The sequence below is a fragment of the Pieris napi genome, chromosome 10, assembly GCF_905475465.1.
Source record: "Pieris napi chromosome 10, ilPieNapi1.2, whole genome shotgun sequence".
Classification (NCBI taxonomy): Eukaryota; Metazoa; Arthropoda; class Insecta; order Lepidoptera; family Pieridae; genus Pieris; species Pieris napi.
In genome coordinates this window covers 8,675,681-8,698,991 of record NC_062243.1, presented here as the reverse complement: position 1 = coordinate 8,698,991, position 23,311 = coordinate 8,675,681, and the positions used below count along the sequence as shown (strand labels likewise).

General features: G+C 32.1%; 1 protein-coding gene across 5 annotated transcripts in view; it reads right to left on the bottom strand.

Annotated features, from left to right (window-relative positions):
- Positions 1-1,020: 1,020 nt before the first annotated feature.
- Positions 1,021-23,311, bottom strand: part of LOC125053082 (protein madd-4) — a 219,306-nt gene continuing 197,015 nt past the window's right edge. For 2 of the 5 annotated variants that reach the window (XM_047654287.1, XM_047654289.1), the window contains 16 exons: positions 19,895-20,018; positions 18,544-18,665; positions 17,606-17,687; positions 17,030-17,197; positions 14,851-15,033; positions 14,172-14,324; positions 12,912-13,090; positions 11,647-11,750; positions 10,776-10,882; positions 9,121-9,213; positions 8,690-8,934; positions 8,085-8,193; positions 7,340-7,496; positions 6,866-7,011; positions 4,360-4,522; positions 1,021-3,952 (listed from right to left, as the gene is read on the bottom strand). In XM_047654287.1, the coding sequence (XP_047510243.1) occupies positions 3,846-3,952; positions 4,360-4,522; positions 6,866-7,011; positions 7,340-7,496; positions 8,085-8,193; positions 8,690-8,934; positions 9,121-9,213; positions 10,776-10,882; positions 11,647-11,750; positions 12,912-13,090; positions 14,172-14,324; positions 14,851-15,033; positions 17,030-17,197; positions 17,606-17,687; positions 18,544-18,665; positions 19,895-20,018 (2,242 nt within the window). In that variant the 3' untranslated portion in view covers positions 1,021-3,845. The remainder of the gene's footprint in view (positions 3,953-4,359; positions 4,523-6,865; positions 7,012-7,339; positions 7,497-8,084; positions 8,194-8,689; positions 8,935-9,120; positions 9,214-10,775; positions 10,883-11,646; positions 11,751-12,911; positions 13,091-14,171; positions 14,325-14,850; positions 15,034-17,029; positions 17,198-17,605; positions 17,688-18,543; positions 18,666-19,894; positions 20,019-23,311) is intronic. The other 3 variants (XM_047654288.1, XM_047654290.1, XM_047654291.1) reach the window with 3 other exon arrangements.

Here is a 23,311-nt window from a genome sequence, read left to right as displayed (position 1 = left end):
ATTAAAAAAAAGCAATAATGAAAAAGAAATGAAAATGACAGTTCAGAATTTTAATTTAGTAAGTGTTTAAATTTGTATAGTTTTTGTGCATTACATAAATTTAAAGTGTTTTCGAAAACCAAAAGGTATGGTAATGGTGAAGGAGTAATGCTTGAGGGTATTGTTATCCAAATCAACCTACTGCCTAAAGATCCCATTTATTCCTTGGTAAATTGTTTTGGAAAACAAGACTGCATATTACTGGTTTCAGTCAAGTAATGTTGTCATTCAAACGAAACGACAGATCGTGTCGTGTATCTCTAATTGGACTAGACGCACTGAATACGATACTAAAATATATATATGTTATCATTATATATAAGATACAGAAATAAACGAAAACTGTAGCCTCTGTCTTGTACTTCAAGCATTTATTTATAGAACAGCTTTTCACCGTTCCGATCTATCTGTAAGAGTCTCAATTTACGTAAATCCAGTGCAATACCTGACGTTACCGTTTTACATTTTAATTCTCAACTTAATTAAAAAGATAAATAACGAACGTAGTTTTCACGTAATCAAATTACCTTTAAAAAGATTTCGTTAGTTAATTTTTACTTTTTTTTATTCTTCTTGTTTATTCACATGTATAAATTTAAAGTGTAATAAAATAAAAACTATATAGGGTTTCTGTAAAAATAATTTACCGTGTCTCCAGTATACCAGTCGGTATTTTATAATTGCCAATTCGGATAAAATGTTTTCTTATATAAGAGAATCTCTATATTGGCGTATAGGTGATACATAAAAGATTCTCGTTATAAATATCTTATGAGGCTCTAGGACCTAGGTAGTTGAAGGCATGGTTGCTGTTTTTTAATCACTATTAAATTTTAAACCCTATTATTTTTTTCTTTTTCTAGCCAACTTCAAAAAAGGACATAAATTCAGTTCATTTGTTTATATGTATTTTTGTTACTATCGCCTTAATTTGCTACTAAAATCACGAGGTGATAGAAATGGAATAAATAAAAGAAGGTATTGTAACTTATTTATATATTTTCATATTTGAAAATTCTTGGTACAATTTACAGTTCTGGACTTATTGAATTTAACTAATTTTAATGATTTTGAGATAAGTACATTATATAAGTATGTTGAACTGCATTCAAGTAGGTAATTAACCATACATTTAAATTATTATCAACATATGAATATAAAACGAGTGAACTAAAAGTTCTGTTTTCATAAAACCTCACAATAGCATCAAGAAAGAATGCTCTATCATTATATCAAGTAAAAATATGTTACGTGATACTTTTATCTGTAATATTCTAAAAACAAATGCAGGGTCTCATTTGAATGCAGCTCCGACATTTACACACTCTTTCACACACAAAGCAATACCTAAAAACATTTCGTTAAAAATACTTGTTAATGGTCACAGCAACGTTGGTTGTCAAAAGCCATATAATTTAGACAGTGAAAAGCGACGTTTGTCATTCAGTAGTTATAAAGTAGGTTTTGACAGTTAAGTATTTTAACTCTTCTACTTTCGAGATTAATAAAACTTAATAGACAGATAAACAAATTATATTTAATTTAATAACGCAAATATTAATCTGTGCTAGGAGTGACAGTTGTATTGTCATATACCACTTGACAGTGACAATTGATAAGACTTGATACATGTCTGCTTCCTAAACTTCTTAATAATTAGAAAATAAGACTGGTTAGTTTTGTCGGTATCAGCCCGATTAACATAGACTGAATACCTACTTGTCGCTGGCTAATGCACAAACCGTGCCAGAGCCATAAAGGAAAAAAAAAAACATAGACTGAAGGTAAGAGGCATTTAAGTACTTTTAGGACAGAAGTAGTAAACGACTACTTCACTTCTAATTTAGTGTAGTTGTATTATACTGGTAAATTTATTTACCGGGAACTATATGTTATCTCTGAATAGTACATCCTTTATAATGAATACCTAAAAGAATAGAATATACATTGTAAAATTTTAGTATGTTATCTGTCTCTAGATCATCACCCAAGGGGACCAAACAAAAATTCATAGGTAAGTCAACAACCATATGAAATAAAATAAATGTGTCATTTTCTACTTTATATTATAAGATATGAGGAATGAATTTACTCGCTAAATGGACAGAAATTATAGCGTATCCACCGAAGTTCATTACAACTTAAAGCAGTGTTTTTTATATTTAAATACATCGGTTTTCATTGACCGATTGGTGACTGATTGGTGGATAAATTTATTCGATAAAGAATAGAACAACTCAGTGTAACACAGGATGATATTCAGAAAGGTGATATTAAGGGTCCTATATGTCAAAAACGTAATTGATTTAGACATAGTTCGCGCTAAGTCTCCTTCATAATATTACATCAAATAATCCAACCCCATTGTATGTTAAAGTTGTTGAATTGTTCATGTTGTTGAATGGAGGCGATAAAGTTTATTTAGATTTAATAGAAGTTAAAACTGCTATAAGCGGCAATGAATGTTGGATGAATGGTTGATACATTTTTATTTACATACATAAGCGACTATATTGCTTCGTTCATTCGATTGGTTTATTAATATACATTATATAATTTACTAGTAATATGCTTTGAAGGATTAATGCGATGTTTGTGTCAGTTTGTTTTGTATAAGATTAGCGATATGTTTGACAAAATATGTCAAATGTCGCGACACATAATTTATATTTAACAATGTTATGAAAAAAATAACTGAAATCACCAAACATTTTCGCAATATTTATAGTTCATAACAGATACATGAAGACATAAACAAACACCGCACACATCCCTCAAAATAATCTAAAATTGTAATAGTTCTTCGAGTCAGCACATTTCTAACACTCGCCCACGCTCCCACTAAAACTTTGCTAAATTGACAATATTTTTTTAAAAATTTTCCACGCGACTGTATTTCTGAAACACGTCGCTAACAATTTGGCAATTTTCTCTAATTCTCTATACATTTATTGCATAAATATACTTTTGTGCATTATATTACTGATAATACTAAGCGTAGCACAGGTGCTTATTTACATACTAAATATATAATGTACAAAACATTGTTTTTCCTAAATACTTTGTTTTCTACTTAAAATTAAATTCGAACTATATTTTGAATAATTTACATTTTAAATTTAGGAAATTTCAAAAATTAATCATGATATTTTGTAGTCTATTTTAAATCTTCAGAAGTTGTTTTGTTAATGCATATTTTGTTTATTACAATATTATTGGAAATCCTCAACAGTACCTATAATATATATTTAAAATGTAATAATTTTAAAGCGTTCATATATAATTCCTTCACGCGATTTGCACATAAATACTGATTATTAAGTTTCATTAATAGCATTTTTACGTAAGATAACACAGGTTTAGGACTAAGAAAGGAAGGAAGGAAGTTCCTTCTTAATAACACATAAATCTCGAACATATATAAAAATACTATTAATGCAACCTATTCAAATAATACTAGGGACTGGCCAAAATACTTTAGTAAAAAATAAATTAGGTGGGTAAAATTTGTATCGCCAAAAATGGTACAATTACGAAAATATAAACACAAATACTTAAGTTGTTTTTAGAGATTTCTTTAGGGTTGGTTCAGCATGTTTTCGATTAGTTAAAACTTTTGTCACTGTCTATAAAAAAATTGGATGTTTTTAGTATAGAAATAGATTATTATTTTCTATAGAAACATCAACACAATAAAATAGAATAAATTCTTGAAAACTTGTGTGATGATTTTAGTATTTTCAATTGTACCACTTTTGGCCTTTAATTAAAACTATCGAATACAGAATACGTATAAAACAGTCTATTTAATCGTCGCAAGTTTTGCAACAATGCTCCTTGTATCGACGTACTGCGCACATGTTCATTGCGCGTACGTTTTCGCAGAAACGGGACGTGTCTTTGCACACGCCATCTGCTGACCAAAATAAGGGATTTAACATTTTATTATGTTTGATAATAATCCTGTGGATGTTTTCCTCACATAGACAAACTACATAGTACGAGAAAATGTTAATTGTCAGAAAAAACTATCTATTGGTGTTGAGATCTGAACACACAGCCATAGAGCACGGTCAAGCCACTAGGCCAACACTGCTCCTGCTTCTTTTTGATATGTTATTATAATATTGGCTCATTTGTCTATGTCCAAAAAAATTAATTTTATATATAAAAATAATATATAAGGTTTTATTAACACCACCGCAAGTTATCAATACTCCTTGAACCGTGCTGCCAGTAAGTATTTTTTATCACAACAATAAATATCAAACACAAACTAGAAACTAGTTTCTAATAAAATTTATATTCATGTTAAATTACCTTGATTACAAGACATATGACATTCCCTGGCGACATCTGGCCTAACGCCGGTACAAAGTGCAGCAGGGCGTTCTTTCTTGGCGCGCCTGCGCATGTCTGGGAACCGCCATACGCAACGCAACACACGGTGTTGTCTGCCTGTCACACCGCAGGTTCCTATGCACTGCGAAAATAATAGACTATATGAGTTTTTCTTGCAAAGTTATATCCTAAGTTCGTAACGCGTTCATGCGACATAAAATCAGATCATTTGTTAAATTTTACACAGGTAGACGAGCCTAATACACAATTGAAAAAAATCAATGACGCTATAACCCTGGTATGAGTTTTGGCCCCTGGTTTCTCTCATCACTTATAGGCATCTTGGTCTGCCTTCTAGGTCTGACGGTACGCGGATTTTTGGGGCCAAGACATGCCCCTTTTTACGATATTTATCACCATACTAGTGTTATATATTAAGACAGATTTATATCCATTTGTTGCAAAACCGGCGACTTGTAGTCGACAGTCGTACACTAAGCTACTAAACCAACTTTTCTTTAAATATAAAATATTCAAAATAAATCCCCGAGTAAAATCCCTCACGGTGCAGAGCAATGAATGTATTGAGTTGTAATGCACATAAAATGAAAATTCTTAAGTCTGGAAACTTGACACTAATTGGATATGTGCAAATATTTCCCAGAAGAAACTTCGGATAAGATTACTATGAGAATATTTTATATTCTTTGACTAGGACAGTAATGAATAAATGAAGTGTTGTATTTTTTAAATTGCATAGATTCTGTAATGAAATGTTACATGGGTTTTAAAGGATTTATTTTAAACACTAATAAATACACAAAACACTCTAATTACATCGATTACGCGCACTTTAAACCTTTCATTACGTGTCACAATCTTTTATGTTTTATCTATATATATATATTATATAGGCCCACTTATACTTATATCCCAGGGAATAATCGTGAACGATAATCCAGAACTTTCTGGGCGGGAGTTATTGCTTGCCACGGCTTGACAACGACGCGGCATGCTTCGTATGATCCTCCGAATATCTTCTTGTGGAATTCGCTCCCATTCTTCAATCAACGCTTCAGTGAGCTGCTGCAGTGTTTGAGGTGCAATCGGACGCTTCCGGATGCGCCTGTCAAGCAAGTCCCAAATGTGTTCAATTGGATTTAGGTCAGGGCTCATGGAAGGCCACTCCATTACACGGATTTCCTGCTGTCGTAAGTAATCTGACGTAATGGCTGCAGTATGCGGTCTGGCATTATCTTGCATAAGAAAATCTGGGCCCATACCATATGCTGCGGGCTAAACATGATCTTCGAGCACATTTTCAATGTAAGTTTGAGCACACAAGCGCCCGGGAACAACGACGAGATCTGTGCGCTCGTCCAAACTAACTCCGCCCCAAACCATCACAGAGCCACATCCAAATTTGTCATATTCCTGGACTGCTGCTGCACTGTAAACACGGAGACGACCATCGCAACGTGTTAGACGGAATCGTGATTCGTCAGTAAAAAGCACTGGCCTCCAATGTCGAAGTTGCCAATTAGCGTGATTTTGCGCGAACTGTCGGCGAGCTTGTCTATGTTGAATTGTTAGACGCACAGCCCGAACTGGTCGGCGTGATCTCAAATTGGCTTCCAACAACCTATTTCTTACCGTCTGGTCGGAAATTTCTACACCAGTAGCCGTCCTTAGTGTATTTTGTAGATCTCTTGCAGTTGTGGTGCGGTTACGTAAAGCACAGTTGACGATGTAGCGATCTGGCAAACGTGTAGTTTTTCTCTTTCGACCTTGACCACGCCGTCGTGAGTATTCTCCCGTCTCACGGTATCGCTTCCAAAGTCTGTAGATAACAGAAGGGGCTACTCCTAGATCATTTCCTACATAACGCATAGTTCGACCCTCTTCAAGCAAAGCGATAGCTCGGTAGACATGCAATTCAGTCATTATGACCTAAACTCACTCGCTTCAATGAATAACAATACTGAAAAGGCTCACTTCAATTTCTATTAATACTCAAAAGATTGAAAAAAACTACTTAAAATGTGTTTTCTGTGATTAGAAAGTAATGAAAATTCAAAGACCTCACTTTGTTTTTAGGTGTTTCTAGACACACTGCCACTTTATTATAGGACTACTAACCAAAACGCCGATGCTCTTTTGTTTTTTATTTTCTTCGACAATGCCTTAACATTATCTAGGGGTCAGTAATAATTAAAACCTTAAGTAAAAAGTTTAGTTCTACTTTAAAGTTTTGTTCCCGTAATTGTTTTGAGCAGTATATATTAAACGACTAATCATTATACTAAAATTATAGTAATAAAACAAGATTAATGAAATTATTGTAACTAAAGTTTTATGAATGAATGAATGATAAATTATATTAACTTAAAAAAAAGGGTTCATAAATAAATGTTTCACGATCATTTTTTAATTGTAAGTAGATAAACTTTCTCCTCATTTCATTGAGAGAAGCTTCATAGTATACCTTACTCCAAGACCCCACGACCCAAACCGGCTGGCACCGGACTGCCTCCCGACGAGTCCGCTCAGGGCGAGAAGAGAACGAGCACGCAGGATCCGCTAGTGAAGTTCCGTTATCCGCTACACATTCAACTCGACGACGAGATATCGCTGATGAATTATAACAATATAACATTTTAAAATGCACTTAATAATCGGTTGAAATAAAATTTTGAATATCATAAAGCTGAGATTCTAGGTAAGCAGTGGGGAGAGGTTTTAACAATTGAAATGTATTATTTAAATACAAAAACTAAACCACTAAATAAGGTAAATTGAAATGTTTTTCGTTAACCATGATTACAAAGTAATCAAAATGTCAAGTTTTGCACGCAGCAATTTGTATTAAATAAGTTTTATGAAGATTTAAGAAGTTTAAGTAAAAAAAATCATTTTAATTTATTTAAGAACGATTTTTATTCTACTCATCTAATCTTACCAATTCCACTAGACAAACATCGAATAGGAGACCAGGAAGAAATACTCCAAGTGGCACAACTGCCGCCGACACATTCGCGAAGAACAGTCGGTTGTATTGCTATCCTTGTCAGGCATTCTTCCGTCTCCACTGTCGCCGTTTCATTCCCTATTTTATGCTGGAAAGTTGACTTTTATTATAAAAATATATAAAATTAGAAAATCTTTATGAACTACGCGACCTATAAACGTATGATAAAAAATAATAACTGATTTATCTTGTAATTTTTTTTCCCCGTAATACGATTTGACTTTGGTTTCTTTTGGTTCGGGTTTACTTGGGTCGGCCACGTTTCCGCTTTCCTTGCGGGATCCAATCAAGCGCCCAATTGGGGACATAATTGGAATCTCTTCGGAGTGTATTATTATTATATATTATAGTATGGCCTTTCAATTTCCACTTGCGCCACTTGATCTGCTAGATAATAGGGGTTTCTCAGCAGCGCTCCCAAAGTTGCACGTTATAGATCTTTTTGGGCCGGTAGAAGACTTGGAGTCGGTGCAAGATGTCTTTGTTGTACGAGCATAGCGCAAATAACATTGATCAATGGTTTTTAAACCTATATAGTAAAGAGTCTCCCTTAAAAATTGTGTTATTAACAACAGTTGCACACGTAGGTAATCATATACTTTGTAAAAAAGACAAAAGAACCATACTATATATAGTTACATAAATTTTATAGTGTAAATAAATTATGATGTCCTACCTGACAGACCGCTCCCCTAACTTCGTGACCTGTTGCACCACATGGAGCATTGCACGGCGACCATTCAGTTGTCATCCAGGTGTATTCATGGGCGTCACTTGGGAGCGTCCTGAAGATATAATACATTTAGTAAAAGTTAAATGAGGACGTAGAGAAACGAAATTTATTATAGATAAAATATAATAAAAATGGCCGATAAGGAAATTCGTTTTTAAGACATGTAAAAACTCCAACAAACGCAAATTGTGAATTGTGTAATTGTAGTTTAAAGATTTCCTTCCTTCACCGCCCGATCTTGGCCCCTGACCCAAGGAGACCAGAAGGTTGGAATAGGTACCGCTGGATCGACAGAGTGGAGAAGGACCTGCTGCAGCTGAAAGTCACCAATTGGCGAGAGGTGGCATAGGACAGAGAGCGCTGGAATTTAGTCGTTTCGGAGTCGTTCTGGAATTTAGACACTTTTTGGGTCTCAGGTCCAGGGGAGTGAGTGAGTGAGTTGTTTAAAAATATTAAGTATTATTGCTCTAACCGAAAAAAATAGAATGTTTCACATAGTTAATATTTAAATATATAAGACTTAGATTTAATAACATTGACTAGCTTACCTTTCCGTAACAGTTGTGGATTCAATCAAGTCACCAACATCCAGACGTTGTTCTAGCGTATTCTTTTGGTAATCTTCATTAACGATGATGATATCAGAGTCATCGTCTTCGGGAAAGACGATTTGCTTGCTATCAAAGCTCACGATGCGAGTCTTCGTCGGCGTCCCGTAATTTTGGTACATTAAAACAGGATCTGCCATTCTTTGACCTCTCGAATTGCCTGTGGTCTGAAAATTCCAGAACATCTGCACATATCAATTATAGCTGTTCAAAGACAAAACTACAACAAACAAGTAACTTGGTTTACAACGCCACCAATATAAAGTACAAAAACCAATTCAGATAATCATGCGATTCTGTTGTTAGAACCCAAAGGGGGCCAGAATAAACCTTTTCCAGACGTTGCATGCTCTATTTTGGTAACTCCTCACCTGAAGTTGCATGACAAGGAAATGCAGACACGGCAAGAGTTGTGAGGCGCCACTGCTATTGGGCGGGAGCATCCGGGATGATATAGCACTCTCCTTAATCCAAGCAGCGTGGAAATTGTTTATGGTTATTGCTAACGTTAAGAGCGTATAGTAGAAAGGAATTATTGTCCGTTGGGAATATCTAAAGAAATATTTTGAACAAAGGGCGTGTCTTGAAGCGTTGAAGTATATGATTTCACTATTTATATATTATACCAATAGTTGTAACATTCATAAATAATATATACTGTTTGCAATAGAGTAATTTTAGAATGACTCAGAGCTGTACTGGCCATTTTGGAAAACACAAAGGAAAACATCGCAATATAAAAATATAGTTTAAAAAAACTAAAAAACACGCTTTTAAAGCACATCAAACTAAAATGTGAAAAATAATTCCTAATTTAGGCTGAAAATGGTAATGAACAAAAAATACTGGTATTATTGTGAAAAAGCGTGGGGCGCTCTGTGCCATATTTTTCGTTGAATTAAATCTGTCCGTTTAAAGTGGGTCAAAATCGAGTCCGAAGGAGTCGGTTACATACATACAGGTGAAGCTAATATAAAGCGTGTAAAAATATGAAGCAAATGCACAAATAAATCTGTCCCATGACAGGCAGGTGTATCTAGATATTACAGGACTTCAGTTTTATAAGCAAAAAGAGCAAAACCTTTCCTTCTTTCAATGTATTTTTGAGATAAAAGTTGAGAGTTCTAAAAATATGGAACGTTGTTTCTGAAATGTTATGTTTATTTTGCACGTAGCATTTTCCGCGTAAAGATTTCTCTATTTTGTATTGTAACTTCATCATGCTTATGAAACAATATTTCAAAAGGTATTTTCTTATAAGTCGGTAGTGATAGAAAATAGTAGCCACTCCCCCCTATTTCTATGTTACACTCGGAAACGTATGTATCGCTATACGGGAATATGAAATGCTCATAAAAAAATTATATTATTAGAAAACGGAAATAGAGACAAATAAATCGACTAAATCTCTTCCCGTTTAGTATATTCATGATTTTAAAAAAAGATAGGCAAAGGCAATCATAATTAATAAACTAAGGGAGTATTATATCTTATAACCTAGTAACAGTGATGTATACATTTTTTTAAAGAAAAAATAAATATATAAGGCATATATTTAGTAAGCTGAAATATTCGTACGTTTACAACACCAATTTGAGATGACCTCTAACGATTACTAATCCCTAGTTTCCAAAGTTAAACCGTAAAATGGGCAATAAACTTCATGCTGCCTTTATAGCGGTTGTAAAATTATTATTGAATGTATTTCACTTGGGGATTCAACGTTCTTTGTCAAAATATTTATATTTTTGATGATGGTCATAAAATCTATTGAATTGATTTTACCCTTTTTTAACATAGTATTATTTGAATATAACTAGATAACTATTAAATGTCGTCAATATGTTATAATTGGAAAGGTGAGATAAAATTCTCTTTAGGTCGTCTAAACGAAACTATTTATTATAATGTTGATTAATAAGCTTGAATTTCGTATATTTTAGAAAATATTTTTATCACACAGCAAACAGAATACCTTAAACTTCATTTAAACAACGAATTTTATTTATTCAACCAAACTTTTTACCTCATTCTCATCATAGATGTCTCGGGCCTGCGAGTTGAAGCTCGGCGAGGCTTTCGTACTCGTACTTGCACTTCCGTATAACGCGTCTCGAACTTTATCAACTTTGCCTGTCCAAAACAATGTTTATAATAAAAAATATAATATAGTAAAATAACTAAGTGCTAACTGTAATAAAATATGTTATTCAAGCATAAAATACAAAATAAAATATGTTTATATTGGAACATAAGATACAGGTATCACTTATTCCACGTCATTAAATTTGGATCGGTAGACATCCCTATTCATCGGCAAAGAAGACAGAGGGTGTAGGCCGAGAGAAAAAGCCGGCGTAAAAAACTCTCGATACTCTTTAAAATAGCAAATCATCATACAAAATGACTATGGCAAACAACACTTATTTTAAAACAAATATCGCAAATTAATTAGAAGTAGCCCATCTAGCACTAGTCCCAGGCCCTTTTATCAACTAGATAATCGTTAACTTTATAGTAAGCCTTTTTACGCAGCTTTATTAAAAGGCAGAGATAAAAGAGTCTCTGGGATTTTATTAAAGAAAAGTATCCTTTTTTCCAAAAAAGAATGACTAACTCTAGATAGTCTCGTATGGGGAAATTGCAGTCTGAGTTTGTTCCGAGTATTAACATTACGCGTACGTTCTATTCTAGTAAACTTATCACTATTTTTATAATTGACATTCTTACCAGTAACATCTTTATACCTATATAACATTTATCTCGTTGTTTTAGGGATAGTTCAGCCTATGTCGAAAACGTATCGTACATGTCGTATGGGATACGTATATGGGCGATACGTTCGCTCTTTTGTTTCTACGTGAATAAAGTCATATATATGTACAAGGTAAACATACCTTTTTGCCTGCCCTTATAATTCTTCTTCTGTTCTCCCGGTCTCTGTTCATGCGATTGATCGTCTGATCTTCCGCCGATCATTGCCCGATAGCGCCCATCGGCTCTGTATAAAAATAAACGTAAAAACGTGAATTGATGGAAATAGGCTCCAAGACTTCAATATAACATATTTTGTATTGACTAATTATTGTTATTTATATTTTTTAAGATATATTTTGTCACAAATCCTGTAGCAGGGAAAGTTATTGTATTAAATAAAACAGCTTTTTAATACTATACCATTCGTAAAGCATATTTATAAACGCACTATTCATAAACCTAAATAAAAAATAGAAATTTAAAATTTAAAAAAATAGAAATTTCTTTTTTTTTTGTTTACGTTAATTGTCACACATTTTAGATGTAAGATTTTGTAAAATAATTAGTAGATTAAGTACTGTGCGTGATGACGTAAGCTTAATAACTAATTAATAAAAAATAAACCTATCAGATATTTTTGTCTTTATTAATCTCACGCTAATTAAAAAAAATATGACACGATTCAATAGGAAAAGGTTTTGTTTTAGGTAAATAATGTGATTATTGAAATATTAATGAAAAAAAAAAACAGTTTTAGACTTTACTTAGTCATAGAATATTAATACAACAGACAAAAAAATGACAGTAGTGCAGTGTAATAAAAAAAAATTTACTTTTGTATTTACGTTCGTACACAAGTTAGCTCAAATTGGTGACGGAAAAGTTAAAAAAAAAAAAAAAATTTTCATTCAAATAAACATATTCTATTTATGGTTTATTGTTTTAACAATCAGTGAATTTGTGTTGATTCGCGGTGTGTGGTTTTATTCCTATAAAATATTAATACCCAATATTTAACAAATGAAATCATTGGAGAACGAAATTTGGGTGGACAATTGAATTGAAATGTTTTAAATTGCTGAACTGAATTTAATTAGCTAAAATAGAAATGTTTACTTAAAGATGGACTAAAAGATGCGTTAATAGATTCACTTCTAAGAAAATACTGGAGCTGAGATCTTTCTAAAGATACAAGGGCTTCCAAGAAAATAAACACTTTACTATTTTTTATGTATATAAAGTATATAAAAGGCTCTTCATAGGCTAAATACGTATTATATATAAATTATCTAAGTATGAATTGGCTTATTGGTAGGAATGTATTACTTTTTTTATTTATAGTAAATAAACTAATTACGTATTTTTTTTTAAATTATTATTAACTAATTCTGATAGATATACGCACCGGTCTGCCAATGGTGAAGACGGCTCGTCTAGCGCTTTGTGCCTCTCTATTTCCTCACTGGAAGGGAATTCTCCAGGCCTAGGTTTGACCAATAATGTAAGGTTTGCACTCGATCTTCCAGCTACGCACGTGTAGACTCCATGATCTCGTAGTGATAAGGACGTTATCCGTAGTGCGCCCTAGAATATTAAGGGTCTGTTTCACAATGTATGGATAAAGTATCAAATAGCTATGCAACACATAAATTATTTGGAAGATAAATTGTGCTATTTGACATTCATCGGACTCATAACTTACGATGGACTTTATGTAACGATTAGCGCTATCTGACAGTCGTGAAACGCAACAATAGTGTTTATCCTACCAATAAGTAATAAATAGCTTATTTGGAACTTATGTAGAACTTATCCGTACATTGTGAAACAGACCCTAAATATATTTAAAAAATCACATCTGTCAACACAACGCAACAATATGTGTGACATCTTTCAGTAAAATATTTTCTATATAGTGCTATTTGCACGTGAATTAAAATATTACAAACAAAAGAACGCGTCTTATAACAACTTCTTTTTAATAAAAACAAAGTTTCAAAGTTGCTAACCTTAGCGATAGCATTGCCCGCTCTCAAGATGATATTCAATAATTTCAGTATTTTTAGTAAGTATTAATTATATATTATTAATTATTTCCAACCCCGAGTTTTGTTAACACTATCGACTTTTCTTAGCTACGAGCTAATTGTTATCTATTGCTATAACTTACGAGACGTATAACTAATTAAGGATCTAATTACGATCCCTTCGAGACACCTGCGCTGATCTCGAATATAAAAACTATCGTTAAGATGCTTAATAATGTAAGTGCACAAAATGGCTACTTGTTATACATTTCTCTGTTACTTTATTTTGAAATATTACACAAATCCTCTGAGCAAAGTGTAGTCTACTCAGCCGAATGCTTTTGTTTATTTATGAGATGAACAGAGTCCTGTTGTTTGCTTTAAGGCAATAGTTGGCAAAAACAGTGAAACTAATTGTGTGAGTTGAATAAATTTGAATTCTAAAGGAAATTCACAATTTAATAAGCGAATTGTGCCGAATTAAAAATGTAGGGTTTGAGTTGAAGACATTGTAGAAGTTGTAATTGTCTGCGCGCTCTTTAGAGAGTTGAAAGATAAAATATTTATATTGGAATAACTCAAACAATCGCGTAACTTGTTAAATGGTTCGTACAATTTTCGTTGTGTATACCGCTTACCTTTTTCGATATCTTATACTTTTTAGACTTCGATATTATTTGACTATCCTTCGCCCACTGTATTTTGGTTCTATTGTATCCTTTAACAGGACATTTTATTTTTACTTGAGTCCCATAAAATATTGTCGCTGATCCACCAACTTTAACTGTCACCTGTTGAGAAAAAACTCTAAATAGACAATGTTTTTCAACAATACCTGAAAATAGAATCTTTTACAATTTATTCATCATTTGAAGTCTTCATGCAGGCTTACAAAATATTTTATTTTATCAGAAGCCAGAGACAAATACTTTTATTCCATAAAATAACAAGCCTTTGTACACATTTCTCTTTGTAAAGGTATCACAGTATTTAACGCCCAATACCAAATGATTTCATAGAAACTATGTCAAAAGCTTAGTAAAAATGTATATTCAAAAAATGCATCCGACAAACAAGATAGTTGAATCTGGTCATACATTTAGATAATTGTATTTTTATGTCGACTAAAAAATATTAGGACTTAAATGAAAACTAATAATGGAATCGAATAAAATTACTATGACATATATAAAATATACTAAAAAATGTTATAGATAATGCTAGATTAGTGTTACTTGTGACGACATAATTCACATGAAATACTAAGAAAGAAAAGAGCGCAAATCCATTGCGCTATTTTAAATTTTTAGGAGTTACCTTTTTCTTCTTAGGGTCATGTTGAATATATGACGAGTTAGCCAGGGAGATTTCTGGCGCTGAAGTGTCTAAAAGACATGGTCGACTATTGCAGGGTTTCGTAGAAGCAGGTCGTGGAGAGCTGCATTGTGAGGGAGGGCGCTCTACCACATGAGATTGGGCCATTACTTGTTTACATATAACCTAGGAGAAATAGATAAAAATTATAAACTTTGAAAGTGATTTCTATGTAACATTAGAGCAATGAAAAATAATTTACAGTTATTTGAAGTTTTATTGTACGAACAAGAATTAAATAAGAAATAGAATGTTTTCATGACCCAGAATTGAGTCTGCTCGATTGAATGGTCATTCATAGGTTCACTATTATTTTAATATAAAATCTAGTATATAAAATAGATTAATAGATTTATTCTTTTCTCACAGTGGTTGCCTGGAAGAGATCGCTCGAAAGCGATAAAGCCGCCAGTTGCCCTCTTTCTTTTTATGTTAAATTGTTATATTGTAATGCAACGAAGTGTAAATAAATAAAATATTGGTTTTAATTGGGCGCAATAAATTAGGAAGCTTTTGTAGACAGTATTCAACTAACTCCAAATTATGCTAAACGTTAAAGACATAATAATTAATTAATTAAAATTATAAGTATATCTGGAGTAAATTAGAGTAAATTTTAGAATGCCATGTGACGTAGTTAAATTCGTTATTAACTATCTATAAAGCTCGGCGTCTCCCGTAAATTGCATTATTCCGAGCTTCACATACAGACTTAACTAATTAGCCTTTGAGCAACATAGTATAAAATAGAACACCCCGTTAAGGATGTTTCTTTGGAGTAAACTTTTTACTGTCTTCTCATATTTCCTCCATATCACATTGTAGTACGTCTTAAAGGAGACAACGTTGTAATATGATATGTCGGTATGAGTAATTATATAATAGTAAATTGTCAGTGTTATAGTGAGTTAAAACTGTTAAGTCATGAGAGGTGCGTTTTTGAATAGTGTGCTACCCTGTACACTTATGTATTTGTTAAATATATAATAAATATTATAATTAATGAGTATTATAATATACTAGATGACCCGGCGAACTTTGTATCACCTACGTATATTTATATCAAAACTAATACAACATTTTTGAAACAGATAATATTTAAAAGTGATCGAAACTCATATTACAGGTATGAAACACAAATTTCTAAACCCATCTTTAAATATATGACAATCAAGTGACAATTTTTTATTTCTCAAAAGACATTAATTAGAAAATAATTGTCGTTTATTAATGTTTATTTACTTATTATTTATGTTTCCCACCGTTTAAACTTTCTCTGATCTACCACAAATATTTCAAGATTATAATTAATCAAACCAGTCCAGCCATTCTCGAGTATTAGCAGGACAAACGAACAGAAAATCGTTTTTATACACATAGATTTTATTATGTCTTATAAAAGGTTTTACCTTCGCAATATAGTTAAAATTAGCTCATATTCTGTGATGTGAATGGATGACGGAGATTAAAAAATATATCCTAAGAGAGGATAAAATTATAATCCTAACATATGTAGTAATAAAAATGATATTAATCTATTGTATGGCTCATCGTATACGTTAAGCCTCAGGGTAACACGGGCAATACATTATACGCCGTACGCTTGTCGAAATTGTCACCGAAATATTATATAATTTCATATTTGTAGATCAGTAAATTTATGACCAATTTGTAGTCAAATTTACACAATAGCTAGGTATTTTTAAGTATTTTCTTTAAAACAATTCACACCAATTGACCTAGTCCCATGCTAAGCTGGTGAAGCTTGTGTTATGGGTACTAGGCAACGGATATACATCAAAATTATAGATAAGACATATAAATACATATTTAAACACCCAAGACCTAAGCACAACACCAAATGCTCATCACAACGATGTTCGTCTCAGCCGGGGATCGAACCCGGGACCCTTGGATTCGCAGTCAGGGCTACTAACCACTAGACCAATAAGTCGTCAAAATATTTCTTGCCTTTAATAATATATTAGTATTATTACACTGTCTTTAATCTAGGAACCGATCAGGCTATTTTCATCACAGCAAGAGCTCCACTAAACAACAAGTACTGAAGTTAGAATTTTGTTATATTAAACGTTATTTTTATAAAGGGTCTTTGTCTTACCTCTCTCTGCTTGACGCCTCCTCCGCAGGTTTTAGAGCACTTGGTCCAGTCTCCACTATGCCATCGCACAGGACAGTCAAGGACGTTGCAGTATTGACGATCAGGTGGAGGTGGCTGCGGGCACATACTGTTGGGTACCACTACTGTGTTTGTTCCGCCCCGAGTTACCTGATATGGATAATAATATTTAATATACTATTAGTTTACTATTTTTTAGGAGTTTAGTATACTATTCGTTTTTCCCACCACCACTTTACCACCATTTGGAACCAGCTGCCTAATGAAGTATTTCCGAAACAATTCAACTTAGGGTGCAGAAAAGAGCGTATCAATTTTTAAAAGGCCACAACGCACTTACGAGCCTTCTGGCAATGTGAGTCCATGGGCCACACTAAACGCCCCCATTTAAATAAAGAAATACCGTTTTATTAATTGATTTTTCAATTACTGTAAATCCTAAGAATAATTATAAAACATTAAAAATTATATTAAAGTAATGTTCAAAAGATGGTAAGAGAAAAGTATAATAAGATTTGTATGGTCAGCGCAACATGTTAAGTAAATACATATACCAACCTCATGAATACACGTCACTTCTCTCGTCTGTATTCCAATGCCACAAGACTTTGTGCACTGGGAAAAGTCTGTGTAGTTCCACCTGTATTTAGGGACAACCCCGTTAGAATTGATAAGTTGTATGAAAACTTTTCAAATTGCTTGTAAACTATTTCTGCTATATTTAAAGTTTTTCGTAGTGTTAATACAGTTAATGTTAATGACGCACCAATTTAAGTGACGCAGCGTTATTGCTTACGTATACGCACTTGTTCGTATTCTTTTGTTATAAGAATGACGTACAGAAAGCGTAATTTAATTGCGTGAAATAGAAGTTAAGGGTGTATTTCCGCCCTGTATTTAGAATCTTAAAAGAACACCAAATCAGACAATTTACACAAAAGTTCGCATTAAATACTAAAATTATACCGAACTTTCAAATGTTTTTACGCCACACAAACATCTAAAATGTGAAAACAAGAAATTTTAAAAGCACTTTATAAATGAGCAACAGTGTTGCCAGCGTATTTAACGGTATTTTCACGTGTTGAGTGTAACCTAATGTGCCGTGAACGTGTTAAAGTATTTCTACCCTCTCTCGCTTTTAGCTCATAATAAAAACAAACGCGCAACACTGATATAATAACCGGATATTCCTGTGAAGCTTCCACTAGTGCCATAAAGAATTTTATATGAGTGAGATGTGAGCTGTAAAAATGTTATACAGATAATCTATACGCATAATAAAATTGTAGCCAGTGCTTACAGATAAAAGATGCTCAGGAATATAATGTAAGCTTGCAAAAACTATTGACCCGAATTTAATAGGGTGTACTCGATATCGAGTATCTTCACAGAGTAGCAGATGAGTGGGGATTTTTTAAGCTAGAATATTTAGTATTTATGCTCCTTTCGATAGTCTTTATACCAGCAGTTATGTTTATAAGAGGTTTTAGTACCTTGGCGGGCAGGGATGATCATTGCAGGTCCTGACTCTATTTTCCGGCTTCGTAAGTGGATCACACATGTATGGAGATGCATTTTTCCCATCCTCGTCTCTCACGCATTGGATAATTAGTTCCTATAATAATCATTAATAAATGTTACAACACAAATAATATCAAAAACTTTTAGTTACCCGTCTCGGTGGATCGGTTTACGCATGTGGCGTTTAACCTGGAATATTTAAAGCAAAACAGGAGAGGATTATTTCGGGCTTGTAAACACAGAAGCTAACGAAGGCAGCTTATTACATGTAATTAAAATTCTTAATGAAACGGATATGAAAGTGAAAAAAGAAAAAGTCCCGCCCACCATTGGTTGAGCCAAACGAACCATAGCTTTGAAGTTATGTTAATAAGTTTCCCGTATATATTTTTTATTAATTTAGGTAAAATGCTTAAAAATTGGAATACTTCGGTAATACGCGTAATCAACACTATACATAATTCAATTACACTTTACTCAAAGGATTGACATTTCAAGCATTAGCCTATGAATTATTTATGTTTCCGAGTCAATGAAGCATGTTTATATCGATTTTCTCATTTATTATGGAGTTACCAGGTCTAATAATATAATAGCACACTCTTTAAATGTAATTTCACTTTAATGTCAGAAATTTGTATGAAAAGAAATAATTGTTAGTAATAGTTAATAGGTCCACAAAATAGGTTAAGATTTATAATTCCTGTATAGGATGAATTATTTATTCTTTTTAGGATTGAACAAATTAAACAAGTGAATTTATTGTTAAAGCTTAAATTAATTACAATAATTAAGTTTAAACTGACACTGAAGGGAAAACATTTAATGACCATTTGAGGTTAATCGTGGTCTTATTATCTTTTATGAGACACTAGTTTAAGTAAACGTTTATTACCAGAATAGTTTACAATTTTAAAGAAATACAATGTATCTTAAGGAAATAATTTAAAAAAATATACATTTATTTTTAAAATAAATAAATAAAATAATAAATATTTCCGTATTCGCCTAAAGTCTAAATTGCGTCTTGAGCGTAGCGAAGTAAAAAAAACTTAATTGATTTAGAATCTAGGTATAGGTATATATTTTAAATTCTTATATATAAGACTAAAATACCACCATTATTTAAAGTTTTTAAGGTTTTTGACATACGTAATATTTGTTCTATATTGAATGAAACTTGTAGCACCATTTGGTGGTCGCCAAATCTACCCAAAGACAAGTTAAGTGGTAACCTTATCGTGTATTCACCATTCATTAAACCCCAGTACACAATTTAGTTCTTACGGTAATAAAAAACATATATTTCATATATTATATTACCTGTACTCCACTTAGACAAGACGCACTGCAACTTGTATATCCCTTTTCTTTCCACGAATAGGATTTCCCGGGCGAACCCGGAGCTACCCGAATGTTACTTGAAGTTCCAAATATTAGAGATCTGCTGAAATAATGACATTTATAATATGACTATAAATAATAAAACTATATTCATTTGAATTATTTTACATAAAAACGGGTTAAGTTTTACTACTGGTAATTAGGTTCCACTTATTTAGGATTTCATTAATTACCTCATTATTCTTACTTAAAAAAGTAAATTTATATTCTATTAACTCGCACGTTTTACTAGATTTAGCCATATATCGTACTATTCATATAAATAATAACTTTCATATCAAGTTATATTAAAAATCAATAATTACGAACTAATATTTACACTGATAATGGAAATCTTGTAATGTATATCTAGAGTTAAAAATTGTGATAGCAAAATATCATATTAGACCAGTGCCGATAATTTTTGAAACCTAAAAAAATTACAGTAGGATGAAACCCATTAGAAAAGCAGGGGAATATGATCAAAATGAAAGGAAAAATAAATTACGGTCGATCTGAGGTCGGGAAGGGGTAGGGGGGGGGAGTTTTAAGGGTAAAAAACGGTTTATCTCGATTTCCGGCAAAACTACAAGTCCTATCGAAGAAAGTTAAATGGCAAAGTTGGAGGTAATAAAAAGATCTAAAACTTTTGTATTCACACATTTTTCACATAACCTCAAAATTTATGTGAAAAATTCAAAAAACCAAGTTTTTGGTTTTTATTTTTATCTTTAACAAAAATTTTTTTTTTTTAACGAAATTTGGTGAAAACTTACCTTTCTATGTCCCAAATACACTGTAATTTATTTGATTCAAAATATTTATTTGTTCACCTTATTTTGAATTAATATCGAAAAAACACCCTAATTTTCAATCGAAAATTCTGACGTCAAAATTTCAGCTTTTTTCAAAAAGTTGGTGTGCTTTCAGTTCGTTGAAATCTCTACTTTCCTATGGTAAAAAAATATATATATATTACCATAGTAAATCTTCTCAGAAAACGCAAAAAATCGTATGCAGTAACGCCCAGACCTGTCATCCCCTTCCCTACTTCTCTATGAATCTTCTTTAAATTATAATCAGATGCCTATTTATTACTATTTTAAGATCACTTATATATACCTGAGTGACTTAAAAAAAAAATTTAGCCTTTAGATGGGCTAAAATTTTCGTATTTCATAGAGAAGTAAGGAAGGGGATGACAGGTCTGGGCGTTACTGCATACGATTTTTTGCGTTTTCTGAGAAGATTTACTATGGTAATATATATATATTTTTTTACCATAGGAAAGTAGAGATTTCAACGAACTGAAAGCACACCAACTTTTTGAAAAAAGCTGAAATTTTGACGTCAGAATTTTCGATTGAAAATTAGGGTGTTTTTGCGATATTAATTCAAAATAAGGTGAACAAATAAATATTTTTAATCAAATAAATTACAGTGTATTTGGGACATTGAAAGGTAAGTTTTCACCAAATTTCGTTAAAAAATAATAATTTTTGTTAAAAATAAAAATAAAAAACCAAAAACTTGGTTTTTTGAATTTTTCACATAAATTTTGAGGTTATGTGAAAAATGTGTGAATACAAAAGTTTTAGATCTTTTTATTACCTCCAACTTTGCCATTTAACTTTCTTCGATAGGACTTGTAGTTTTGCCGGAAATCGAGATAAACCGTTTTTTACCCTTAAAACTCCCCCCCCTTCCCTTCCCGACCTCAGATCGACCGTAATTTATTTTTCCTTTCATTTTGATCATATTCCCCTGCTTTTCTAATGGGTTTCATCCTACTGTAATTTTTTTCACTTTTTATTTATTTTAAAGGCTATCTGCACTGGTCTATATCTAAAAAATACTGATATAAATGATTACTGATAAATGTTTACTAGAGGCAAACGTATAAAATGTCTCTTGACGTCAATGTTAGCGAACCGGATGAATTTAATTGTGTAGAATTACATAGTGCTATAGAAAACGTTGCCAAAATAAGAAATATTCAAGAATTCAGTTACCATGTCGATTATTTGAATGGAAATGGGTATATCGCTAATATATTCAGAGTGATTCTTATAGAAAATGGAAGTGATAAGCGCATCAGTGTTATTGTTAAAACACTGATTAATACAGCTAGAAAGGAATTGTTCAGTGAACTACATTGTAGGGAAGTAAAAGCATATACTCAGATAATAGACAAGTTTTTAATCATACAGAATGATATAAATGAATCCAGAAGACTGATTTTACCAATGTGTATATATTCTAGTGTAGAAAAAGGGAATGAACTTCTTATATTCGAAGATTTATTGGTGAATGGATTTACAGTTAACATAGCTACAGAAAATAAATTATCTTTTCGTTGTGTAGGTAAAATTTTTTCAGAGTTAGCGAAGTTTCACGGATTATCTTTCGTCTTAAAGAAAAATAATACCGAGCTGTATGATGAGCTTGCTGAAAATTTTAATGATTTGGTATTTCAATACAGCTTTTTGAATAAAAGCCAATTAAAAGACTATTTTTTAGACTCGTTTGAAATGTCTTTAAATGTTATAGAAAATATAGAAATAAAGAATAAATTGGAGAATATAAAACCAAAACTATTAAGATTACTTGAAAGTTATGTGAAACCCAAAGAAATAAATGTGTTTTGCCATGGTGATTTTTGGATCAACAATATATTGTTCAAGCAGTCGGTGAGTTTTTAATAATTTTATTGCGAATAAATATAAAATTTATATAATAATTAAATAATTGACTTTACATTTTGAAAAACCCAATTTAACTCGTGACCGAAGATTTAACTTCAAAACAGGATACAGTGGAATTAGAGTAAAGTTAGTCTCATTCGAATTGTAGATCAAAATAGAAATGATTTAGATTTCAAAGTAGAATGAATAATACCTGTATTATTATAGTTTACTTAGGTATTTTGCTGATATTCTACATAATTATAAGCAACTGTTGATAAATCCATATTTTACTAACTGCTATAGTAGCGATTTTATTCTAGTTTCGACTGTTTAATTTCTAATTTAGCCCTGTAGATAACTAAAATTGATTTTATATTATTTTCAGGACGGTGAAACAAAATTATGTTTTTTGGATTTCCAAACACTGAGATATGCAAACCCTGCAACTGATATCATTTATTTTCTATATATATGTACAGATTCTGAGTTCAGATCATTGCACATAGATGAACTCATAAACATATACTATGACAGCCTTAAAAGATTTTTAAATCTATTTGACATCGATGTCAATAGTATATACACAGAAAACAAACTAAGGAATGATATCGAAGAACACAAAGTTTTTGGATTTTTAATAACGTTAATAGAAATCAAGATAATAGCAAAT